Source organism: Dromiciops gliroides, chromosome 3 (genome assembly GCF_019393635.1).
Source record: "Dromiciops gliroides isolate mDroGli1 chromosome 3, mDroGli1.pri, whole genome shotgun sequence".
NCBI classification, from domain to species: Eukaryota; Metazoa; Chordata; class Mammalia; order Microbiotheria; family Microbiotheriidae; genus Dromiciops; species Dromiciops gliroides.
The window spans coordinates 6,940,714-6,965,566 of NC_057863.1; the positions used below are offsets into that span (position 1 = coordinate 6,940,714).

The following is a 24,853-nucleotide window of genomic DNA, read 5'->3' on the forward strand; positions in this document are numbered from 1 at the left end:
TTTTTTTTTTTTCTTTTGAGGCATTTGGGGTCACACAGCTAGTGTCAAGTGTCTGAGGCTGGATTTGAACTCAGGTCCTCCTGAATCCACGGCCGGTGCTCTATCCACTGCGCCACCTAGCTGTATCTCACATGGTACCATCTTGATGCATTAACTCACTCAATTTTCCTTGGTGATGTTCTCCATCTCTTGATTTAGTCTCCTAACAGAGAGCACCATGCTGTAGATTCTATTTCTGAATCTATAACCATAAGTCTGTCTGGATTCTCAAGAAAGGACCATTAGGACCCAAGATCCAAACTTGATTTGTTACAGATGAGGAAACTGAGAGTTTGAGACATTTCCCTAAGGTCCCACTGGGAGTAAGTGGAAGAACCAGGACTGGAACCCTGACTTTGGATCAAACAATCTTTTTAATCTTTCTGCTCTATGATGGTGTGCTCCATACTCAAAACCCATCCATGACACTGGGTTGCTGGAAGTTATGGGAACCCTTTAAGCTTCAGAGTTTATTTATGCATCTGTAAAAGAAGGATTGTGATGCCCACTTTACATGGTAGTTAAGAGAATTAATTAAGGTGATAAAATGATGATGTTCAAAGTGCTCTACAAATGCAATATATGATTATTTGAAAAGGACAATTTGTAATAAATAAGAGAGAGGCAAAAGAAGACTTGTAATTGACTCCTTAGCTGTTATTGGAGAGCTCAGGGTGAATGCCACAGAGGTGAATGCCACAGGGCTGTCTAGTCCCTGTGTCAATTAACAAGAATTTATTAAGAGCTTACTATATAATTCATTAGTGTAGGCGTCAGGTACCAAGCTCAGTTTAATGATGTACATAGGCATGTGATCCTAGGGGGAGGAAGATGAAAGGATCAAGGAACCAACATCAGAAGAGCAAACCATCCAGTAGGTGATGGTAGAGCCGCCTTTAAAAAGGGAAAGTCTGCCACTTGTGGCTCAGACATAACCAGCCAGGTCTTCAGAATGTCCTGGGATTGCCAGAGAATTCTATTTCAGAGAAAAGTGCTTCAGAGGCTTCCTTAGCCTTCTCAAATATTTCCTGTCTAGTGCCTTGGAGAGGGCCCTGGGATTTCCCTCCAAATTCCCATAGGCCACCAGTAATTTAGTTTCCAACTTTCTCTCTCTCTCTCTCTCCTTTCTGTCTCTGCCATTGTCTCTGTTTTTCTCTGTCTCTGTCTCTGCCTCTGATATGACAGTTGTTTGGAGTAGTAAGGCAAAAGGTTGTGGAATTTCTAATATTCGCATGCTTGTACAACCATAAAAATGACTTCACTTTCATCAGGAAAAATCATTCTGTCAGGACCTGGAATAATCAGTTTGACATTACCACAAACAATAGTATTCTGGAGCAATTCTGTGCGAGGTGGTAATTATCTTTCTTCTTACCATCTGTTCTTCCAAGATTGGAGCAGTGTTGACTATTCCATAAAAATGCATGAATGTCTGACAAAGACCAACGTTTAATCCACAATCCTTTTCCTGTGAAGTGAGTGTGTGATATTCCATTGGTATCTCTATGGCTTTGCCCAGGCTATTGCCCATGCCTGGAATGCTCTTTCTCCTCCCTTTTGCCTCTTGAATATCTTAGTGTTTTTCAGTTGTTAGCCCCTATACAGACCTTTCCCCTCCTTCAAATTATTTTGCATTGTCCTAGTTGTGTGCATTTTGTCTGTCCCAATAGAATGTAAGCTGACTGAGGGCAGTGGGTTTTTGTTGTTGCTGGTTTTTTTTTTTTTTTTAATTTGTATCTTTAGCCTCTAACATACTGCCTGACTTATAGTAGGTAGTTAATGCTTATTGTTGTTGAATTCTTATGTGTATGACCTCATTAGGTAAATTACCTTCTTGTGTGAATCTCTGAGGCTTTGACTCAAATTCATCCTTCATGCAACATGTCAGCAATCCTAAGTTTAGAGAAAGATTAGACTTTTCCACTCTCTGTGAGTCATTCACGGATGGAGAACCCACATGCAGCTCCTATAGCTTCGTGCCCTCTATTCTCCTGCATTTCTGATTTTCTGCTATCAAGCAAAGATATTTACATATATATGTGTGTATATATGTACATAGATATGACAAAACAAATGTTCTGCAATTTTTCAAAACATATTTTACATTTTTTAAAACATCATAGCAGCAAGAAAACAATTCTTCCCAGGTGAGTGTACCCTTTTAATAATTTTCCATAATTCATCATAGGAAAATGTTCAGAAAAAACCTGCCATTAATTTCCCAGGTGAAAATCTATGAACCAAGAGAGATGCAATGCCATGCCTAAGAACCCAGCCATTCAAAATGAAGTGGATTGTGGGAAAAGGCACTTTGAAATATGTGGAATTCTTACATCACATGTATTTGGGCAGCTGGGCTATCTTTGGAAAAGTCACGTGTTTCTTCCTGAATTGTATCTAATTTGACACATTCAATGTCCAGGTTCCAAATTTGAGGGTTTTAAAGTCAATTTTCATACTTATTTTTTCTCCTTTTCTGGACTGTCCAGCACTGGTTTGTTCCTAAACTTATCAATGTACAAAGTACTGGCACTTAAATCAGATTGTTTCACTCTCCTGGGTCCTGAACTGGGTCAGGACTTAGAAAAAGGCTCGATTTTCGACAGTCCCCAAAGAGAAATAAATTAACTCTGGTATAAATTTTAAATAGTTCCAAATGGGAAGGAAGGAGTGAGGTCATAAGTTTAGGACAAATTAAAGGCCAAAAAAATATAACTTTATTAACATAATCATTTGATAGTCTAGGGAACATGACTATGCAAAGGAAGAAATATTTCACTTTCTGATAGTGTATGTTGAATTTCTGGTGCTTTGAGGGAGGGAGGAGCAGAATGAATGAGGAGCTGCCAAGTTTTTGTGGTTGTTGTTGGTGGTTGTGTTTTTGTTTATTTTTCTTTTTGTCTTGTTTTTGTTTTTCCCCTCTATTTTAACCTCTCTCTGGTATAAAACCGTTTCTACCAGGCACCAGTGTCTCCCATAGGTACACTTCCAAGTCAGACCCACATTGAATTGACCATGCAGTCATGGATTCTATAGAAAGGGCTCACTAAAAACCACTTGAAATTCTTTTCTCAAGCTTTAGGTTGTGATTAGTAGGGTTGGCTCTAAAGTACTATACTCAAAGTAAGCCTCTTATGCAAACCCAAGATCTATAAGGTCTTCTGAGGTTGTTGGGAATGAATCTGGGCCCCTTTGGGCTTTTGTCTGTTAGGAATGAATGAGAAATTGTGGCAATAAAAAGGACACCATTGACTGGCCCACTCTGTGGTTCCAAATGTTCATTTTTTCCACTGGATCATCATAAAAATGGGGCAGACAGGGAGAGCTGCACCCAGGGCACTTTGGGATCAGAGGACATAGAAGTCATTATTATTTGATAGATCTGTGAAATGATGAAGGGCAAGGGCTGAGATCTGGGGAGCTGGTGTATTCAGTCTGTTACCATTTTGAACCCAATGTGTCCCCACCTGCTGGGGGACAGGTTTGCAAAGGTGAGTCTCCCATTGAGGTTGGATGGGTGCCTCTGCTCTGTTCTTGTTCCTGAGTGGTTTCTCCCCTTTGCAGTAGGTGACACAACATCGACAAGCCCCTGAGGGCTTGCCTTGGTGCTTGGCTGCTGCCCCTGGGTGGGCTGCGGCTTCCCCTGCTGCTCTCCTTGAACCCAGGGGCTCTGTTGGCACTTTCAAACGGCCCCGCCTTCTCTGCATGTGGTCAAGGCTGATATCTGACTGGGAGGAGCAGCTCTCATTCCAACCTGAGCCTGCACTTAAGCTCCTCAAAGGCAAAGCCAAGCGCAAGGCCTTCCAGAATCTGGAGCCTGAACGTTTGGATCTCTCGCCCTCCCAGCTCACAAAGGAGACAGAGTCCTTCAGCTGGAGGATGCTAGGGTGCGGGTGCTCCAGGGGCCGGTACTCCACCACCACAAGCTGGGTGGCAATGGAGTTCTGGCATAAAACTCCCAGCTTAAACTCCAGCAGACTGATGCTCTTCTCTGTCAGGTAATCAGGGCTGAGGACCACTATCATCCTCCGGCTTCTCTGAATGAAGTCAAAAACAGCTTCTACAGTGTCTAGACAAGAAAGGCAGAAAAGAGAGAGAAAGAGAGCAGACTAGCAAAAGGCTACACAATGATTACAAGGCCAAGATTTGGCTTTCAACAAGAGTAGAGAAAATGCAACTCCTTCCTTGACAGAGGTAGAGGACTAAGCTTATGGAATTTGGCATATACTGTCAGATCTAGTTGACACATTGTTTGGTTTTGCTTAAATATTTTTTTCTCTCATTCTTTTTTATTCTGTGTTATAAGGGAGAGATCAATGGAGAGGGATAGAGGGGAAATGAAATAGAGTTAATATAACAGAAAAAGAGTAAATAGATAGACACATAGATGGATGTATGGATGGATAGATGATGAAAGGATAGAGATAGATAGATAGGTAGATAGATAGATATACATAGATAATCAACCTATATTTTATATCTGTTACTTTTACAGGTAGAAACATATGCAAGTATATATATATATATATATATATATATATATATATATATATATATATGTATATATGTATATATATATATATATATATGTATATATATATATATTTGATATTTGTTTTTGCATATACACATGTATTTGTGTATGTAATGTGTGTACACATATATACATATGTATATATGCATGTATATATACATACACATGCATTTCCTTCTCTCCATATATACTGATAGATAAATAGGGCCCAATATGTCATGCTTCCTAAGGACAGGTGACAAGGGTCAGCTCACCCCCATCTACCTGGAAAACATTCTATTCGGCAATCATTAAGGATAGGGGATCAGAAGTCAAAACTCTCTACCCTGGTTCCCAATTGAGACATTTTCTCTGTTGCATTTGAGAAAAGAAAGCTGAGTTCTCCAGAAAGAGAGAGAATACTAGACCATATCTCAGAAGAACTCGTATTCTAAAGTAAATTAGTGCTGGGTATGGAGTCAGGGCAGGCCTGACACTGAATCTCGCCTCCGATGCTGATGAGCTGGATGGCCATGGTCAAGGAACTCGCTGTCTCTGAGCTCCAGATGCCTCAACTACAATGAGGCATGTGCATGGCACTTCATGGGCTTCCTCTGAGGATACTAACCAAACCTGCCATGCCCACCTCTCTTAGTTGCTACTGTCCTCAAGTGAAATAATGCTCCTATAGCATTTTTGAATTGTAAAGAGCCATATAAATGTCAAGTACAATTATTTACTTTGGAGCGGGCCCTACTAGCTCAGCGCTTAGAAAATGCACTGTCCTTTTTGTTGGAAAGTCGTCCTTTTTAAGGTTTTTTAAAAAATACATGGAGCACTTTCAAAAGCAGTGCTGGCAAATGTTCCTTTGATCCCAAAGACACCATTTTAGTTGTTATCAGTGAAAGGAATGACCTCAGTCCCATACTTTATATGCCTATAAATGAAAGCTGATGAGTTACAGGTAATTGGATCACAAGGAAGCCGACGGGGATTTAATAGAGCTAGGTGGCTCATCAAATTAATTCTCTCCAATTAATGGAGTGATCATGAATCTTTAATGACAGCTAAAGAGATGCATGCTCAGCAAAAGACCTGTTGGCTGGCTTTCACCACAAGGCAGGAGGGGAGAGATAATAGCTCAGTAAGCATTTTTTCAAAGAAATATCCTACAAGAGAAGCCAAAATTCCTCTTGCCCCCAAATCTACATTTTTTTTCCTTTCTTCTGCCTTCCCTTATCTCCTCTAGTTTAGATAGACTAGCGATTGAGATTTACAGCCTAGGTGTCATTCTCAACTCCTCATGCTCTTACCTTCCACCTACATCTAATCTGTTGCCAGGGCTTATCAGGTTGCTATTTATAACAAAGACACCCTCTTCTCTCCTCTGATACCTGTACCATCCAGGTACAGGTGCTCACTCCTCACACCTGGACTATTGCAATAGTGCGCTGGTTGGTTTGTCAGCCAGAAGACAATTTCCCACTCCAGTCCACAAGGCCATCTCCACTCAAAGTGATCTTATTAGATGAGTACAGGTCTGACCGTATCCCCTGCCTGTTCAGTAAACTCCAGCAACTCCATATCTCCTCTAGGATCAAATAAAAAAATATCTGATTGGCATTCAAGGCCTTTTGTAACACAGCCTCCCTTCCCCCAACTTCCCCCACAAGCCTTCTTAGGCTCTGCACCTTGTTTCCTCTCCCTACTCCCACATCCTCTCCAATGCAGACCATCGTACTCCTCCTGTACCTCACATCGGACACTCCATCTCCTAACTAGGAGCCACTTTCTCTGGTTGTCCCCTCCACCTGGAATGCTGGACTTCTTCTTCCCTGCCTCCTGGTTTTCCTGGCTTCCTTCAAGTCTCAGCTAAAAGCTCACCTTCTACAGGAAGCCTTTCCAGATAGCCCATTCAGGGCTTGTACTTCTCCTCTGGAGATAGTTTCCAATTCATCCATATCTAATTTGTGCATTGTTGTGGTCATGTTTTCTCCTCTATTAGACTAGGAGCTCCTTGAACCCCGCCTTGTCTTTTGCATTTCTTTGCATTTCCAGTGCTCAACATAGTTCTAGCATATAATAAGCACTTACTAAATGTTTACTGACTGACTAATGGCTCACTTGGTGAATATGTATTGTGATGGCTTCCATAATAGGGAAAATGCTTTCCATGACCCACATTCTATGAAATATAAGACAGATTTTCTAAACAAACACACATGGACTTAGGAACCCAATGAAAGGTATTGCGGCCTTTTAAGTAGTCTCTATACACTTGTTCCAAGATACTATCTTAATTTAAAACATGTTTGGATTTCCTCTTTAAACTATTGCCTACAATGATCCTCAGACATTTTCAAAAACTTATACAATGCTAAATCTCTGTCTTTCAAAGCAAATCTGTTATTTTAGAAACAGCCAAAAGTTAGCTGGAGCCAAAGCTGGTGAATGATTTGGGTAATTATACAGGGTAAATATTACTTGTTGTTTAAAAGATGTGTGTGTGTATGCACGTGCACACGCACGCATGTGGGTACATGTGTATTGAAGTAGGGGTAGCAGAAAAGCAAGAATTTTGAATTCTATTTGCAAGCTTCTAACCTGGCTTGAAAGTGCAGATTCTTAGTTGAGGGCATGGTTTATCAGCAACCTGCACTGTCCCTTTCTAGCATCCCTAGTCTTGCTGGAGGTTACCATGGAGATTACTCTAGTTACATCCTCTCAGTTGCTATCCAGACAAGCTGTATAAAAGATAGCAACCCTAAATCTCTGTCTAACATTTTAATGTTGAGTGAACAGAATATTGATGGAGTGAAAGAAGGGGATTATGGGGCAGGATGTTTACCTGGGTAGAAGATACAATTTGGCTGGAGAGTTTAAAAATCCTATTTGATTGTGAGGATTTGTTACACAGTGACAGCTCTTCTCTTAAAATCTTCTTATTTGGACATGTGCATCTGGTGGAGATGAAAATGCCTCTGAATCACTTTGACCTTTTTGTCTCAACCCCGGAACTACGTTGGAGCTCCAGCATTGGACACAGACTATCAAACATGGAGATTGAGTGCTGAGAAATGAAAGAAGCCTGAGCAGCCATCAATCAGGGATAAAATTTGAAATGATGCCCCAAGGGATCTGAATCCAAGCCACTTAGGATAGGGTACCCTGTCACCTTTATGAGGGAACACTCTTTTTTTAGGTATTCTCAAGCTCTGGGTTCAAATTCCCTAGTACCTGTGCTACTTACTATCTGGTTCACTTTGGGTAAACCACTTCCTTGACCTAGGCATTGCTTCCTTCTTCTGTAAAATAAATGGGTTGGGATAGATTGATTCCAGGATGGTTTTCCAGTTCTAGATCTAGGTCTAAAACTCAGCATCATGGCCTGGGGTGGAAGACAAGCTTTTAAAAGGCAGTGAGAAGTAATGTGCTGGATTGAGTATTCACCTTAGACTCCAGATCCCTGAGATCCTATCCTGCCACTGGGACTAAGTAATGATGTGACTTCTGAGAATCCCTTGCTGAATGCATGGAGATGGATTACTTGCTCTATCTGTCCTCTTACCATTCCCCTTGATAATTTAAGTCGGAGGTAAAGTTATGCATGAAGCTGGTCACATTTGACAAGGAGAATGGACAACTTAAAGTGGTGTTTTCTAAAGTCGTTGAAATGACAAAGAATCTCTAAGCTGTCCTGGCATTTGGGGTTTGCCATCTCTATCTTTGCTTTCACTTATGCTCCTATGTATTATCTATTCTCAATCATGATCAGGACTTATTCTCAGATATGCCCCAGGTACAAAAGTCTTCTCTAAGTCAAACTCTCCCCCTGCCCTGTTATGTCTCACAGGTCACATGCCATCATGAAGGGTTGATCTCATCTTGGTACCTAAATACCTAAAGAAAACTTAAAAAAAAAAAGAAATATGCACAACTGAAATTCAAAATGGAAAATAAATGGTTTATTTTTAAAAAATAAACAAATTTACAAAACAAACTGAAAAAAATACAAAAATACAGAGATTTTGACAATCTCCAAATATGAAAACATACAGAAAAAAATATTCAATGAACAAGTAAAACTGAGTCAAACTGATAGCCTACCTTTCAGATTAGATTTAGCTTTCTGTCAACTTCTGCTAAGTTACACAAGGGAATGTCGTCCATTTCTATGGTATCTGACATAGTGACTTATCTTTTCTAGGGCTCTGGGTCCACTCGGATTCAGAAAGACCTTGTACTTGAAAAGCCCTCTTCCTGCTTGTGACTGCCCTCCTCCCTTCGCCACCCCCTCCAAAGCGTGTGTGTGCATGTGCACACACACACACACCCTCTGTCTGTCCCTCTTGGGGGCAGAAATTACATTCCAAGATCTCAATGTTCCCTTACAGGCAGCAGCATCAGCAGCAAGACTCAAGAGGGTGCATTTGGACAAATCCAATGCAAGGGTAAGAACCAGAAGAGAGAAAGCTCAACATGAAACAAACCAGTGGGTGCCCACTTGGCTACCAGTACCACTCCAGGCCTAAGCAGGCCAAGTCATTTGCCAGGGAGGGAGTGTGGATTTTAGCTTAGACCCTAGCCTTTTAAGACAAGGTTCTTTTCCATGCCTGACTCCATGGAGAAGTGCAGGAAAGGCTCCACGAGGCCTTGTCCTTGGTACTTTGGGTAGGGCAGGTTAAACCTAAGATGACATTGACATTGCCTTTCTTCTTTATTGTCTCTAGTGGGTGTGTGATGTCACAGTTAGACCCCCTCCCCATCAAGGCAGTATCAGCAAAGGGAAAAAAAAAAGAAGTCCAGTGTTTAAGGCACAAATTTTACCATGTCTAAAGAGGTAAAGTTTTCTTTAAATTGAAATCTTCTTTTCAGAAATCTGAACAACTGGGGCAGCTAGGTGGCACAGTGGATAGAGCACCAGCCCTGGATTCAGGAGGACCTGAGTTCAAGTCTAGCCTCAGACACTTGACACCTACTAGCTGTATGACCCTGGGCAAGTCACTTAACCCTAATTGCCCTGCAAAAAATGAAAGAAAGAAAGAAAGAAAGAAAGAAAGAAAGAAAGAAAGAAAGAAAGAAAGAAAGAAAGAAAGAAAGAAAGAAAGAAAGAAAGAAAGAAAGAAAGAAGAAAGAAAGAAAGAAAGAAAGAAAGAAAGAAAGAAAGAAAGAAAGAAAGAAAGAAAGAAAGAGAGAGAAAGAAAGAGAAAGAAAGAGAAAGAAAGAGAGAGAGAGAGAGAGAGAGAAAGAAAGAAAGAAAGAAAGAAAGAAAGAAAGAAAGAAAGAAAGAAAGAAAAAAAGAAAGAAAGAATGAATCTGAACAACTAACTTAATCAGTATAAACCAGCCAATGGGATTGACCAACCTCCACACCCTGCCGGAAAGAAAGTCTTAGATGGGTAGTTTAGACCACTCTGTAAAATGCCAAGGAGGTCAGGACACCCAGAACACCAGAGCAGGCTGGTTCATGGGCAACTGAGTCTCACTCTTTACACAAAGATCTTTAGTGGGTTCATTTGTATCAAGAGATCAAGAGAAGGCTCTAGAATGGCTGCCTGTCCTGATAAGTGCTGGGCCATTGGACCCAGGACTCAGGGGATGTTTGTCTTCCTTTCTCCAGTGCCAAGCAGAAATTCAGTCCACAGTCTTCAACAAGAATGGTTGACTTATGTGACCCTTCCTGATGAGAACAAGAGCCCTGTATATGGCACAACCCATTGAAACAAAAATGATGTCACCTCCACACAGGTAATGCAGTGACAGGGGGCAGGGGTTCAGAACCAATGACCCATATTCTGGGGGGGGAGGGACAAATGCTCATCAAAGTGTCAATGTAGAGAAAGGAAATGCAAAAATAACTTCCACATTTTGCCAAAATTGCTTAGAAAGCCCCTTCACATGCTACCTCTCTGCGGTATCACAGAAAGTGGGCAGAGTGAATTTGGCATCAAAGGACCTGAGTTGGAATCCCAGATCTATTCCTTCCTACCCATAAGACACTAGCCAAGCACCTTACCCAAATATGTTCTTTTACTGAAGCTGATCCTACCTTTAGTACTTAATACTTACCATATGGGGAGCAAAGTACATACATACATACACATATGTGTATGTGTGTGTGTATGTATATATATGTGCGTGTGTGTGATAAATATATAGTATTTTATATACATTTATGTGTATATATATATTAAAGGTAGTATGCCCATACTCTAGTGAAGGTGCTCTGGGCACATGTGGAAATATGGGGGGGGAGTGTTCACACACATATACACAAAAACAAAAAGGGGGCTTTATTTTTGATTTGTTGCTGACTTTGAGACATTTCATTTTCCATGAAATGTCTGTTTCCTAACCAGTGGCTTTCCAAAGGTGACTTGTGCTGGAAGGAAAATAGGGATCTTGCCTATAAGTGGACAAAAAGTACACAGTTAGGGAGCTGTATTTGAGGATTTAGACAACCCCTTGAAAACATCCCGTTTTGGTTTGGTCCCCACACCTGAGACCATGAGGAGAGCGTTTCTTTTCTTTTCTTTTTTTTTTTTTTCCCTAGACAGAAGCAATTCTTTCTAGCATCCTCTTATCCTGGATTCCCAGAATCCATAGCATATTTCTAGTAGGATCTAGAGGACCCTACAGATAAGATCAGTGGTATGTACCCGAGAAGTCACTGGCCTTAAATTTAATAATAGTAAAGATAATAAAAATACAATTATTAGTGCATCCCTAAGAAGTCAGTAAGCGTAAGGTGGAAAGCACCAGACCTAGTATTGAAGTCTTGAGTTCTAATCCTGGTTTTACCTCACTTAGCCATAACCTCTATCTGCCCCAGAAGGAATATGGGTATAACAATGTCTGCAATGCTAACTAACATTTGCTATGAGGCTTCAAAGAGACAATGTAAGGAAAGTCTCTTGTAAACTACAAAGTACCATTAGACCTGAGTCACAACAGCTAGGATTCCAGGTCTGCCCAAAGAGTAGTCCTTGCCTGTGGATGGTAGGGAGTCAGAGACACATGTGGCAACTCTGTAACAGCAGTAAGGGCAGATAGCATTTCTGGCCACAGTGTTTTCCCAGATCAGAGTCTTTAAAGGTGCTAGGTTAGTGAGTTTTGTGGTTGGTGAGGTATCAGAAGGCAGAAGCTAAAACCTAGACTTTGGGATGGTCTTCAGAGCCCATGGGTCCTGGCCTCCCCTTAAAGGACAAGTATTGAAAGATTAGGAAAGAAGCAAGCTAGCAACTCATTCTTGGACTGCTTGTTTACAAAAGGGGTCCCTGGAGTGCTGGGAAGAGCTTTCCTTGGGTGGACAGGGGGAGGCAGAGATGGAATACAAAGAAGTAGCTTTTATAAATTGGGCTGGGAAGTTCTGATGCTGGACACACACCCACCAGGACCTTTCCTGGCCATTGACTCTAGGTGACTACACAGCTACCATTTTTGAACAGTCATCCTAGAGCATCCTAGGCTGTCTTCAGAGGACAAAGCATCTGCTCAAATTGACGTCATAAATCAGCCCTATTCCTATCTCTGATATTTCCTGGAGGGAGTTAGGTAGGGGACAATACCCCGAAGTTCTTTTGCACAAAAGCCTGCCTTTGGCTGACCCCAAAAAAGCAAAAAGACCAGGAGCAATCTCTCGCCACACGTTCCCTAACTCTTTTGCCCTCAGACATTTTTTAAGGAGGAATAGGAGAGGCCTTGCTCCTCGCTGCTGGACCGACTAGGCCTCTTCTTCACAGGCATGGCCACCTGCAGCTGCTTCCAGAACCTGCCTTGGGGGTACTTGGACTTCTCCCCTTTCCACTTAATGACCGTGAGCACCGTCTGTGCCCGCTTCAGCTCCTTCACCTTGGTCTCCTTGACTGCTTTGTACTGCACTAAAATGACGTGGATGTTGCCCCTAGAGGCCATGCTTTCCAGGCCAGCTTTAAGCTCCAGGAGGCTCTGGGTCCCCTGAAGGATGTAGTTTGGACTCAGGACAACCAGCAGGCGTCTGCTTTTCTGAATGAAGCTCAGAGTCTCATCTGTGACAACTAAGAGAAAAAAGATCATGATAGTTAGTGGGGGTGGAAACTAGGTCACACTCACTCTGAGTATCCACAGGAGAAGAGTCTCCAAAGTTAGGAGAAGTGCCAGCCAACAAGGCTACGATGAGGCCTTTACACAGGGCTCCCCAGACACACATTGTCCAATTGAGCAATGGAACAAAACTTTCCCAAAGAAAAGAGATGTCAGGCCAGACTGAAATGGGAGCGTTCTGTCTCCCTGGGAGCTTTGGCTTAGAACCCAGTTCTGAGGAAAAGGAGATGTTTGTGTGTGTGTGTGTGTGTGTGTGTGTGTGTGTGTGTGTGTGCATGTAGACACACATATATATATGTATGTCTACATGTACACACATATACAATAGGTATGTATATAGCCATTGTATATATGTGTGTGTAGATATGTGTACATATTTGTATATATGTGTATATATCCACCTATACACCCATTCAATTATTTTTGTGGTGCCAAAGAATTGTTAACTATGGGGATGCAGCTAAATTAGGAAATGGATAAACAAGTGCTAGTATATGAATGTGATGGGATACTATTGTCCTGTAAAAAATGATGAGCAAAATGTTTTCAGTGAAACCTGGGAGGATGTATATGAATGGCTGCTAAGGGAAGTGAGGAGGGTCAGGAGAAAGTCTACACAGTAACAGCACTAGTGTAAGGATAATCAGCTCTGAAAAACCTGCTCACTTTGATTGAGACAATGACTGAGGACAACTCTATAGGACACGGAATGAAAGCTGCTCTCCAACTGCAGATAGAAAACTGATAGGCTCAGACTGAATTAACTTTCCCCCTTATTATAAGAACATGGCCAATGTGCAGGTATGTGTTTCATGACTTCATGTGTAATATGGGTATCATATTTTTTGCCTTCTCAGTGGGTAGAGGAGGGAAAGGTGAAGTGAGGGAGCAAATTTGGAACTGAAAATTAAAATACAATTTAAAATGGGGCAGCTAGGTGGCGCAGTGGATAAAGCACCTGCCCTAGATTCAGGAGGACCTGAGTTCAAATCTGGTATCAGACACTTGACACTTACTAGCTGTGTGACCCTAGGCAAGTCACTTAACCCCAATTGCCCCGCAAAAAAAAAAAATACAATTTAAAATAATAAAAAGAACCCTTTTCTGGGCACCAGAGAGAGGCAGGCAGACTAAAAAGTAAAATCAGTTAGGAAGACCCTCAAATCCAGGTTCTTCTAAGGACTAGGGTTAAGTCTAGGGCTTCAATCATGGGAGGGTCTGTGACCCTCCTGGAGCTAAGCTGGCCTTCTTACGTTGACACCCCAAGATGTTCCTAAGAAAAACGTCTGTGAAGATGAAAAGAGACAAGCCAAATCCAGTGCTGGACCTGGATTCAGAGGATCTGAGTTTGACTGTTGGCTTTCCCACTTAACTATCTATAACCCTGGGCAAGTCATTTATTTTCCATGTGCCTCAGTTTCCCCCTCTATAAAACAAAGGGTTTGTATGATATGGCCCCTGAGGCCCCCCCAACTCAAAGAGTATGATTCCATGATTCTAGAAGCAACTCTTGGAATAGTCCCAGGTAATCCATTCATTTCGTCTTGTATCTGGCACTTAGAGGTCAGGACACTTTGTAGTGGCAAAAGGCTTTGCATTTCATGCCTGGAATACTTTGCCCCATCACCAGTAACATTGAGCACCCTAGACAGCCCACAAGCCACAACTTTCTCTCTCTCTCTCTCTCTCTCTCTCTCTCTCTCTCTCTCTCTCTCTCTTTCCCCTCCCTCCCTCTCATCTATCTATTCATCCATCCATCTCTCTATCTCTCTGTCTATCTGTCTGTCTGTCTATCTATCTATATCTCTATCTTACTGTTTGCATGCTCTCCTATCCATTTGTATACCATCTCCTTGAGGACAGGGGCTACTTTTTGTCTTCATTTCACACAGCCAGTGTCTGGCACAAAGGAACCACTTAATTGTTTGTTGATTATAAGAGGAGGGGGTCAGAGTAGATGAATGAATGAGTAAATGAAAAGGCATATTTCAACTTAGTATAAAACTAGAGGTGTTTTAAGGTCCCACCCAGCTTGAATCTCTCATCCTTCTACCTCTTCTATTTGTCTTCACTAGCATCTGAGAGGCTCAGATAAGGTATTCTATGTAAGGGGCTTGACTTTAAAATGCTAAGCAAAGGACTGTTACTGTAAATGTTAATTTGGACTGAAACACAAGATGACACTTTCATTTTTGCCCAAAGTCCCTAAAACCACAACTGGGTTCTTCCTGCCTTCTGGACTTTAGCATGGTGACATCTTTCTTAGACAGCATCTTCTGAAGATGAGAAGGACACAGGTCTAACAACTGAGTGACACTTGGGATAAGAAAAGAGCCTCTGCTCTTTGCTCTGAGCTCAGTGGTGCAAATGAGGTCCTATATTTTCCCTCCCTGAACTCATATTAATGCAGAGGCAAGTGTTTCTGCAGTGACTGTCTGCTATGTCCATGTTTCACTGACAAGCAAATACTACCTTTTGGTCAGGAAAAAAAGACTCTAGATGGGAAGGGGTAATGGGAGGAAATGTTGGGTAACTTGATTGCTCTGTCCAAGCTTCTGATCTTTTCCTGTCACCAAACTCTTGGGGATAGTCCGTGTCCTGGGGCCTGCTTATCAAGCACTATCTAATCCTCTCACCAGAACAGGGGACTGTGCACTCTAGGACCCACGTTCTGGCGGAGGAGGCCTATCACACAGCTTGCTATGCTCTTCTGAGCACTAGTACAATCCCCATAATCTCCAGAAGTAGAGAGGTGGCCGGGAGAATACTAAAATGACAGCTTTGCATGGGGCCCAGGGCCAAATGTACCATTCACTTCACAAAGCACGGCCAACAACTACTCCAAGAGATTAAAAGAAGCTGGAAAGGGTCCCAGAGGAAAAGAAGAGAGAGATGGACCAGGTCAGAAAGCAAAAAGTCCCTGGAAAGAGCCCACCAGAGGCTGATGCTCGAGTGATCCTGCAGGGCTCTTTTTGGAGTAATTGTTATGACCTTGGATGGTGACTACACACAGTATAGATGATCCATAGGAGTTCCCAAAGGACCAACAAAGACTTGGCCCTAGAGAAATGTAAAATCAGACTCTCCACAATCTCCCTTCACTCCAATCATCCCCACTCACTATAGCTATTGGTGGTGTTGAGAGACAGTATGCCTGATCTACAATCAGGAAAATCTGGGTTCGAATCCCACCTAAGACACTTAGAAGCTGGGAGACCCTTGGCAAGTCATTTCAGTTCTGTGGGCCTCATTGCCTCATCTGAAAAGGAGAGAGTTAGACATGACAGCCCCTAAGATTCCTTCTACCTCTCAATCTATAATCCTATGATTTGAGATTTCAGTTCAAGATCTAAACTACAAAGTTTGGGAGGACAGGGGATGGCCTTGTACATCTCCTTACCCCTCACCCACCCACCCACTCAAATGGCTGCCATCCAGGAGATGTTCAGTAATTTTTGGTGAATGGTTGAGTTATTGGAGATGAAATGATTGGGCATGCCCAGCATCGTTCCCTGTTTCCTTTGAGAGATGACCTCCAGACAAGTCAATTTGGTTTTATGAATGAAGTTAAGACCAAGCCCAGTCCAAACTCATGGTGGGCTATAGTGCTAGAGAAAGACGATGTTGAAGCCAGCAGAAGCATGTACTCCCACTGCTTCAGAATGAAGGTAACGTTAAATCAGCCCACTTCTAACTTATCCTTGTAGAGGGAGTAAGGTAAGGGAGTCATCCATTAAACACCTACTGTGTGCTGGGACCTGTCCTACGGCCACCATTAATGAATGAATGCAGGAGAAGATGTGACTCAAGAGAGCAGATTGCAAGGTTCAGGTACTCGAGCAGTTACTACTACTCACAAGGGATATGCTAATGAAAATGGATTCTTAGCTGCTTATGAGAGCAGGCCCGCAAGGACCTTCACTTGGCAGCTCACTTCACCATTGTCTGGTATTACTCCAGGGGCTCTTCGGTGGCAAAATGGCATTTGCTTTGAAGCATTCTGAATCGTGCACTTATTAAAGTGGGGGATATTTCCTCCTGTTAGTCTATATAAATGTCTAATGTATTTTCAGAGAATGTGCAGAGAAAGGAATGGCATAGGAAAAAATTAAATTAAGTTTAATTTAATTAAAATATAAATGTTAAATAAAATATAAATTTTAAGCATTGTATTAAATATAAAAAGATATTTAAAATTAAATAACATAATTAAAATTTATATTTTATTTATTCATTTATTATTTGTTCATCCATTCATTCATTTATTCATTCATTTACTTATTTGTTTAAAATGTACAGACCCCAGGTTAAGAACCCCTGGATGGGATAATGGTTGGAATTTCTTTCAACTATCAATCTATTAGCCTAGCATCTCATGAGAACAGCAAAAGGTAGAGGAATAATCTAAGAAAGTGGGAAGGACATAGGCCCATTCTCTGATATTAGGGAATTAAAGAGAGGGATGTGAATATTGATCCAACCAGAGGCATCAGAAAGTGATCTAAAAAGAAAATATCTAAAACAGAGATTCTTAACCTAGGACCCATAGACCTCCCAAAGGGTCTATAGAGAGATTTCAGGGAGACCATGAACTTGACTGAAGTGGGGGGGGTGGTATCTTTATCATGTAACTTAAATCTAGCATTTCCCTCAACTATTTAAAAACATGATTCTAATAAGAGGTCCATAGGCTTTCCTGGACTTTCCAAAGGTGTTCATGACCCCAAAATAATATAATGCCATCTATTCTGAGATCTCTTCTGGAAATCTGCTAAACTTTTCTCAGGAAGAGTCTTTGGCTTAAGTAATCCCTAAATGGAGAGGAATGCTCTTGAGGGCAAAGATTACACTGTTTTGTTCCAGTTTCCCCAACACCTAACAGTATCTGGCCCATACAGCCTATTGAAATAATGGCTTGTTGAAATAAAGTGATTGCCACAGGCTTGGTACAGTGAGAGTCAGCCTATGATTTTACAAGGCCCTCTGGGCTTCCCTGCTTTCCTTCAAGTCTCACTTTAAATTCCACCTTCTCCAGGATTTTCCCAAACCTCTTTATTCCAGTGACTTCTCTCCAGTGATTCTTTCCTCTTTATTTCTGTACACACACAGCTTGTTTGTATCTCTTTATATATGTGTAGTCTCCAGGAAGGAGACTGGTTTTTGCCTCTCTTTTTTTTTTTTTTTTTGGTCTTTTCAGTGCTTAGCACTGTGCCTGACACATAGTAAGTGATTAATAAATGCCTACTGAAAGGTCTGAACATTTACAAAGAGCAAGTGATTACAGCCTCAGGATTGCCTATAATTCTCATCTCTGTGTGCCCAGATGGCATTGATGAGCTAATTTCTATGAACAATTCCTTAAACCATTTTTGAGCTGGGACACAGTGGGTGTCCTGTTAATTGGAATAACGTTGTCTACAGCACTACCTTCCAAAATGTCCGGAAATAAGCAGCCACATCTAAGTCAGTTCCCTAAGGCATGAGATGCTCTATTTGAATGTTTGTGACTGGAGTTCTTAGTATATAGTAGGTATTTATTAAATGCTTGTTGTTTCAAAATGAACTGTTTCAAAATGTCATTTTCCCTCAAGAAAATGTAAGTTCCTTCAGGGCAGATGCTGTTTAATTTCAGTTTTTGAATCCCCAGTGAAGAGCATCCAGCCTGTACAGTTTTTTTATATGCTATTTTCTCACACTGGAATAAGGGTTAATTAAAAGAAACAATCTTTTTTTTTTTTACCTCTGTATCTCTATTATTTCGCATAGTGCCTGAGACAGTGTGTGCTAATATATGTGTGTTGACTATCAAAGAATAATGATAATAATTAATCATCATCATCATAGCTAGCATTTATAAGTCAATTGAAGGTATGTATGTGCTTTACTATCTTATCAAATTTAAATAGACATTTTAAAAATTCTTGATGTACTAAGATAACTTTTGGCTGTGTTATTTCATCCAGGAGAAATGTAAGCTTCTTGAAGGCAGGGACCATATGGGTTTTTATCTGGATCCCTGACACTCAGGAAAGTGACTGGGACACAAGAGGTAGGCACTTGGGGAGTGCTTGTTGGATGCAGTGGGATGATTAGAAGGGCCTGTGTGGAAGCAGGGAATGATGATCATCCTAATTCTGTGGCTGGGGAGGATTAACCTGGCTTTTCTAGCCACTGTTCATGGGAATACCTACTTCCCCCAGGCAGGCTATCTCTGTCAAAGATGCACAGCTTGTATCCAAATTCATTCTCCAAGACTCCACGGAGAGTCAGAAGGACGAATTCCTCTTCTTCAGCGTTCCGTGCATAGGAAACGTAAATATCATACTCCTTCCCATCTAGTCCAAGAAAACACAGATACAAGAAAAGTCATCGGTTGGGAAAGCTCCTCCCTTTTGTACACTTCAATCTAGCTTCTGAATATGAGACAGTTTCTTTTTGTTTTTTCCTGTGTCGTTCTGTGTACCTGGGCGAGTTACCCAACTTCACCTAATTTATCTGTGCCTCAACTTCCTCACCTGTCAAATGAAGGGGTAGCACCCAGGGAGATCTAAGGTCTCTTCCAGCTCTGAAATGAATCATCTGTGATCCTCTGAACTGAGGATGATTGGACAGATCCTAGTCACACTAACAATAAGCAGCCATTCTCCAGGAGGAGTAGCGGTTTTGAGAAATAGATCTAATAAAATTTAATTTTATGTGATACTTATGACATCCCCATGTATCCCAGATTTCATAGCAAACTCTATGGTCATGTTGGGGCTACACAAACGTTCATGATGGGGACAAGACACAAAACTGATCCCAACGCTGCACAGATTGGAAAATGGAGGTCTCTAAAGCTCCTTCAATATACAAAGAGTCAGCAGTTACAACCAACAGAACGGGAGCTACTTCAGGCAGGGACTGTTTTGGATGTTCTTTGTACAAGCTAGCACTTAGCACAAATCAAGTGCTTTTATGAATGTTTACTGATTGATCATTCAGTATTCCATTCTAAACATGACTATTACATAGATGAAATGCATTCTCTACAAATCTCTACATTTATGGACCTGTCATATTGGTGAATAGGTATCAATGGAATCAAGAAAATTTGACATGCATATCTGCTTCATCTGTGATATACAAAGTACAAAACTGAAGAGGGTTCTCCAGGTATACCAAATCACAACATGATAATTTTTTAGTATTAGATATCACTGAAAAAGGGCAATTTTGACAAGCAAAAATGTTAAGCTTCCATCACAACCCAGAATTTCTTGTGGATTAAAAGATGGATAAACTGAACTCAATCTCTTTTCTACCCTCCCTTTCTCCTCCTATGAATGAAAACTTTCATTGTGCGTGATATGGGGTCATGGAATGAAGACCATTAAAACTTTGGGATTTCAGATTAAGGTGACAAGAGATCTATAGAAAGGTTGATTTCCTCAGGCTTTTCCCAGTATAAAAAAACAAACAAACCTTTTTTTTTTTTTCCATTCTGCAAAACATGATTCTCCTACGTATCTCATATCATTATTTCACTGAGAAGCTATTGCTAAAATTAAGAAAACAAATAATTATGCTGGAATTCTCACCAGTGCTAACTAAACTAATATATGTATGTTGGGGGGGGGAGGGGGGTAAGTGGAGCTCTATTAACAGAAATGTGTTTGCTATGCTTAGATTTAATTAGGAAAACTGAGAAAATTGTGAAAAAAAAATCCTATCCATGCTTCTTTCCAAAAATGCTAGTCCTGAATATCATTCTTGGGTCAGGGCATAATGAATTCAGGGCTTAGTTTTTGGTACAGTCTAATATAGTGAGTCTTTATGAGCATAAGAATGATTTCAATGTATCATAACATATTTAAATATCAAAAGAGAAAAACCTAAAGGACTTGGCTGAATAGAAGGCCTATGAGGCTACTTCTAGGTTGAAATATATAAATATCAGATTTTATGGGCATGCTTTGAAAAAAATCTTTGCTCTGAAGCAAGAAGGAAAAACTTTTACATAAAGATTGATTGCTTACCCAAAATGGTTTCATCTGTCCCAAAATGAGCCCGGTAGAACAGGACCATCTCAAGCCAGTAGACATGGTAGACCACAATCAGAACGATGATGAGCACAATTGTCACTGCAAATCCACAGGCCAGCTCCACAGTGTATCTTGGAGGTACAACTAAAGGTAAAAGACAGAATGATAGATCAGCTTGAATCACGACACTTGGCCTTTTGTTCAATCTCAGCAGTGTTCAAAGGCCTTTCAATTCATTATTTCATTTCATTCACCCAATAAACATGTGGAAGGAAAGCAGGGTAGGAATGAGAAAACTGATGCTGAAGTCATTGACTGGCTTGCCCAAGGTTGAAAAGTTAGTAAAGTACAGGATAAGGACTAGAAACTTGAATCCTAGTTGTGATGGAAGGGCATTGAAGTCACCGAAACATTTGTTAAAAAGTTTTGAAGCAATTACTTGGTAAATCATATTGAAATGGTCTTTCAATTGGTAAAGGAAATACTGGCTAAAAATATAAACTTGAGGGAAAAGCAAGGTGGCACAATTGATAAATCACCAGCCCTTGATTCAGGAGGACCTGAGTTCAAATCTGGCCTCAGACACTTGACATTGACTAGTTATGTGACCCTGGGCAAGTCACTTAACCCTCATTGCCCCACACAAAATTATATATATATATATACACGTGTGTGTGTGTGTGTGTGTGTGTGTGTGTGTGTGTGTGTGTAAACTTGATTGCAGAATTTTATGGAGAAGATACTGGAGTGAGAGAATGTATTTAGCTGGTTGTAATGGTCTACTCCTGTAATCCCTGATGCTAGGAGAAGATAAACATGGTGGATCACTCAAGCACAGGAGTTCTGAGCTGTAGTGGGCTAAACTGATGAAGTTTCCACACTGAGTTTGGTGCCACTGTTGTAAGTCCCTAGGAACGTGGAGGTATGAAGATACCAACAAAGAAGTGAATGAATCCATGTCAGAACTGGAGCATGTCAATGCTCCCATGCTTATCATTATAGGATCAGGCCCATCAATGGCCACTGCAATTTCAGTTTGTGCCCAGTCTCAAAAAAAATTAAAAATATTTCTTCATAAGACAGCAAAAATTGGAGAAAATAGGTTAAAGTATATTTGTTGATAAAGCATATATATATATATATATATATATATATATATATACATTTTCTAGGTACTTTGCTAAGTGTTAAAGACACAAAGAATGGCAACCTTCCCATGACCCACCAAAAAAAAAAAAGTCCAGCCCTAAAGAATCTCATTCTAATGTAAATAGATATGTACATGCTATTTTGAATATATACACATACATGTATTTATATATAAATGTACACATACATCCCTACATATATAAACACACATCCATCCATCCATCTGTCCATTCATACATACATATATACACAGTCAGAGGAAATGTTCTAGCAATGGCAGGAGGTACCAGGAAAGGCCTCTAGTAGAAGAAAAAAAAATGAACTGAGTAATAAAGGAGGCCAGTGTACTGAAGGACAGAGTACTTGGAATATGGTAAGATATAAGAATACTGGAAAGGCAAGAAGGGACCAAGTTGTAAAAGCCTTTAAAATCCAAATAAGGAGTTTTATCTTTTATCTTGGAAGTCATTGGGAGCCACTGGTTTATTGAGTAGGAAGGTAACATGGACCGATCTGTGCTTTAGAAAAATTACTTTGGAAGCTAAATAGAGGATGGGATGGAGTGGGGAGTAACTGGAGGCAAACAGACGAAGCAGAAAACTATTGAAAGAATCCCTTAACATCTTCAAAACTGTATTACCTGGACCATACCTATATTTGAATATGTTTTTCAGTCATTTTCCAGTCATGTTCAACTCTCTGTAACCCTAGTTGGGCTTTTCTTAGAAGAGATACTAGAATGGTTTGATATTTCCTTTTCCATCTCATTTTACAGGTGAGGACACTGAGGCAAGCAGGGTAAGTGACTTGCCCAGGGTCCCAAAACTAAAAAGTATCTTAGACCAGGTTCAAACTCAGTGAGGTGAGTCTTCCTGACTGCAGACCTGGTGATCTGTCTACTGAGCCACTCAACTATCCCCTCTTTATTATTTTTTTTTTGGGAACAGCAATGAGGGTTAAGTGACTTGCTCAAGGTCACACAGCTAGTAAGTGTGAAGTGACTGAGGCCAGATTTGAACTCAGGTACTCTTGAATCCAGGGCCAGTGCTTTATCCACTGCACCACCTAGCTGCCCTCTACCCCTCTTTATTCTTAATCCATTGTGCATCTGCAGGCCTGCCTGGTTTCAACTTCACAGAATAAGATTCCCTTGCAGGAAAAACACATTGCTTCTAATATCATTAGCAGAATACTACTTCAACCCTTGATACCACCCTCCTCAGTCTTTTCTCCTTTCTGATGGGAATGCTAGAGGATAAGGTACCAAGCTCCTCCTAAAGTTTTGTCTTTCTTTAAAGAGAGCAGAAAACTAAACTTCCAGCCCAATCCTCTGTGCCTGGTTTCAAGTTTAGAACAAAATATTCTCCTGCTGTGTATCCTCTGATGTCCCATCCCTACTTCCCTTTAATGCCTTCTTTTGGTTCTATCTTTACCCATAAGATTGCAACCTCTTTGAGGGCAGAGACTTTTTTTTCTTATTTGTATCCCTAGCACTTAGCACTGTGCCTGGCACATAGTAGGCATTGTTTATTGAATTGAATTGCTCTGGTCTAGCTTTCCCCCATCTTTATTGTCTTCAGCATCATTTCTACTTCCTCAAGAATCACAGGTGGCATTTTGATGTCCATATTAATCTTTCCATATATGAGTGCCTGAAATTCCACTTTTTAATTGAAGTCCCATTTTTTCTCTTGAAAGATTATACTCAGTTTTGCTGGATAGGTGACTTTTGGTTGTAATTCCAGTTCCTTTGACCTTTGGAATATCATATTCCATGCCCTCCGATCCTTTATCATAGAAGCTGCTAGATCTTGTGTTATCTTGACTGTGGCTCCACACTACTTGAATTGTTTCTTTCTGGCAGCTTGTAGTATTTTCTCCTTGACCTGGGAACTCTGGAATTTGTCTATAATATTCCTGGGAGTTTTCATTCTGAGATCTCATTCAGGAGGTAATCAGTGAATTCTTTCAATTTCTATTTTACCTTCTGCTTCTAAAATATAAGGACAATTTTCCCTGACAATATCTTGGAAGATGATGTCTACACTCTTATTTTGATCATGGTTTTCAGGCAGTCCAATAATTTTCAAATTATCTCTCCTGGATATATTTTCCAGTTCAGCTATTTTTCCATATGAGATATTTATTTTCTTCTATTTTTTATTCATTTGGATTTGCTTTACTGTGTCTTGATTTTTCATAAAGTCATTGACTTCTATTTGCTCTATCCTAATTCTTAAGCAATAAATTTCTTCAGAGAGCTTTTGTACCTCCTTTTCCATTTGGCCAATTTGACTTTTCAAGCTGTTGATATAGATTTTTTTTCATAACCCTCCTGCATCACTCTCATTTCTCTTTCCATTTTTTCCTCTACTTCTCTTACTTTATGTTCAAAGTTCTTTTTGAGTACTTCCATGGACTGAGACCAATTATTTTTCTTGGAAGTTTTGGATATAATAGCTTTGACTTCATTATCTTCTTCTGATGGTGAATTTTGATCTACCTTTCCACCAAAGAAATATTTGATGGTCTGTTGCTTTCTCTGCCTGTTCATCTTTTCTGCCTATTTCTTGGCATTTTACTCCTTCTTAAAGTGTAGCGCTGATTCCAGGATGCACTGTCCCAAGCTACAGGGGGTCCCAGGTGGTACGATTTAAGGAGAGGCTTGTTCTCAGCCTGCCAAGCATGTAAGTAACCAGGGGTCTGCTTGCTCTTTGGCCTGGAAGCAGAAATTTGATTGAAATCTGATTCTCTATGGTTGAAATCTTGGTGTGCCTGTGCTCTTCCCCCACTGGGCCACTGCCACTCGAGTCTGCTTCCTGAGTAACACCATAGTGTTCCCACCTCTGCTTCAGTAGAGACATCCTACTATTTCCCCCTCAGCAAACTGCTGGACCCCTTCACCCGTCTGTGAGCTGAGTTTCAGAAGAAACCATTGACATTGAAGATTAAGAGGATATGGAGTCATGGCCTGCCTGGGGCTGGATCTGCATCTGTGCTGAGCTTTTCTCTTACTCTGGTATAGGAGATGATCCCTGCCACCTAT

At 40.8% G+C, this 24,853-nt stretch overlaps 1 protein-coding gene across 3 annotated transcripts in view; it reads right to left on the minus strand.

Annotated features, from left to right (window-relative positions):
* Positions 1–472: 472 nt before the first annotated feature.
* LOC122748694 (interleukin 1 receptor accessory protein) overlaps positions 473–24,853 on the minus strand; it is a 154,957-nt gene continuing 130,576 nt past the window's right edge. Inside the window, exons 9-12 of one of the 3 annotated variants that reach the window (XM_043994553.1) lie at positions 20,653–20,802; positions 18,826–18,969; positions 12,404–12,588; positions 3,968–4,108 (exon numbers count right to left, since the gene is read on the minus strand). In XM_043994553.1, coding sequence (XP_043850488.1) covers positions 4,100–4,108; positions 12,404–12,588; positions 18,826–18,969; positions 20,653–20,802 — 488 coding nt within the window. In that variant the 3' untranslated portion in view covers positions 3,968–4,099. Of the gene's footprint in view, positions 4,109–9,774; positions 12,589–18,825; positions 18,970–20,652; positions 20,803–24,853 lie in introns of those variants that run through there. The other 2 variants (XM_043994551.1, XM_043994552.1) reach the window with 2 other exon arrangements.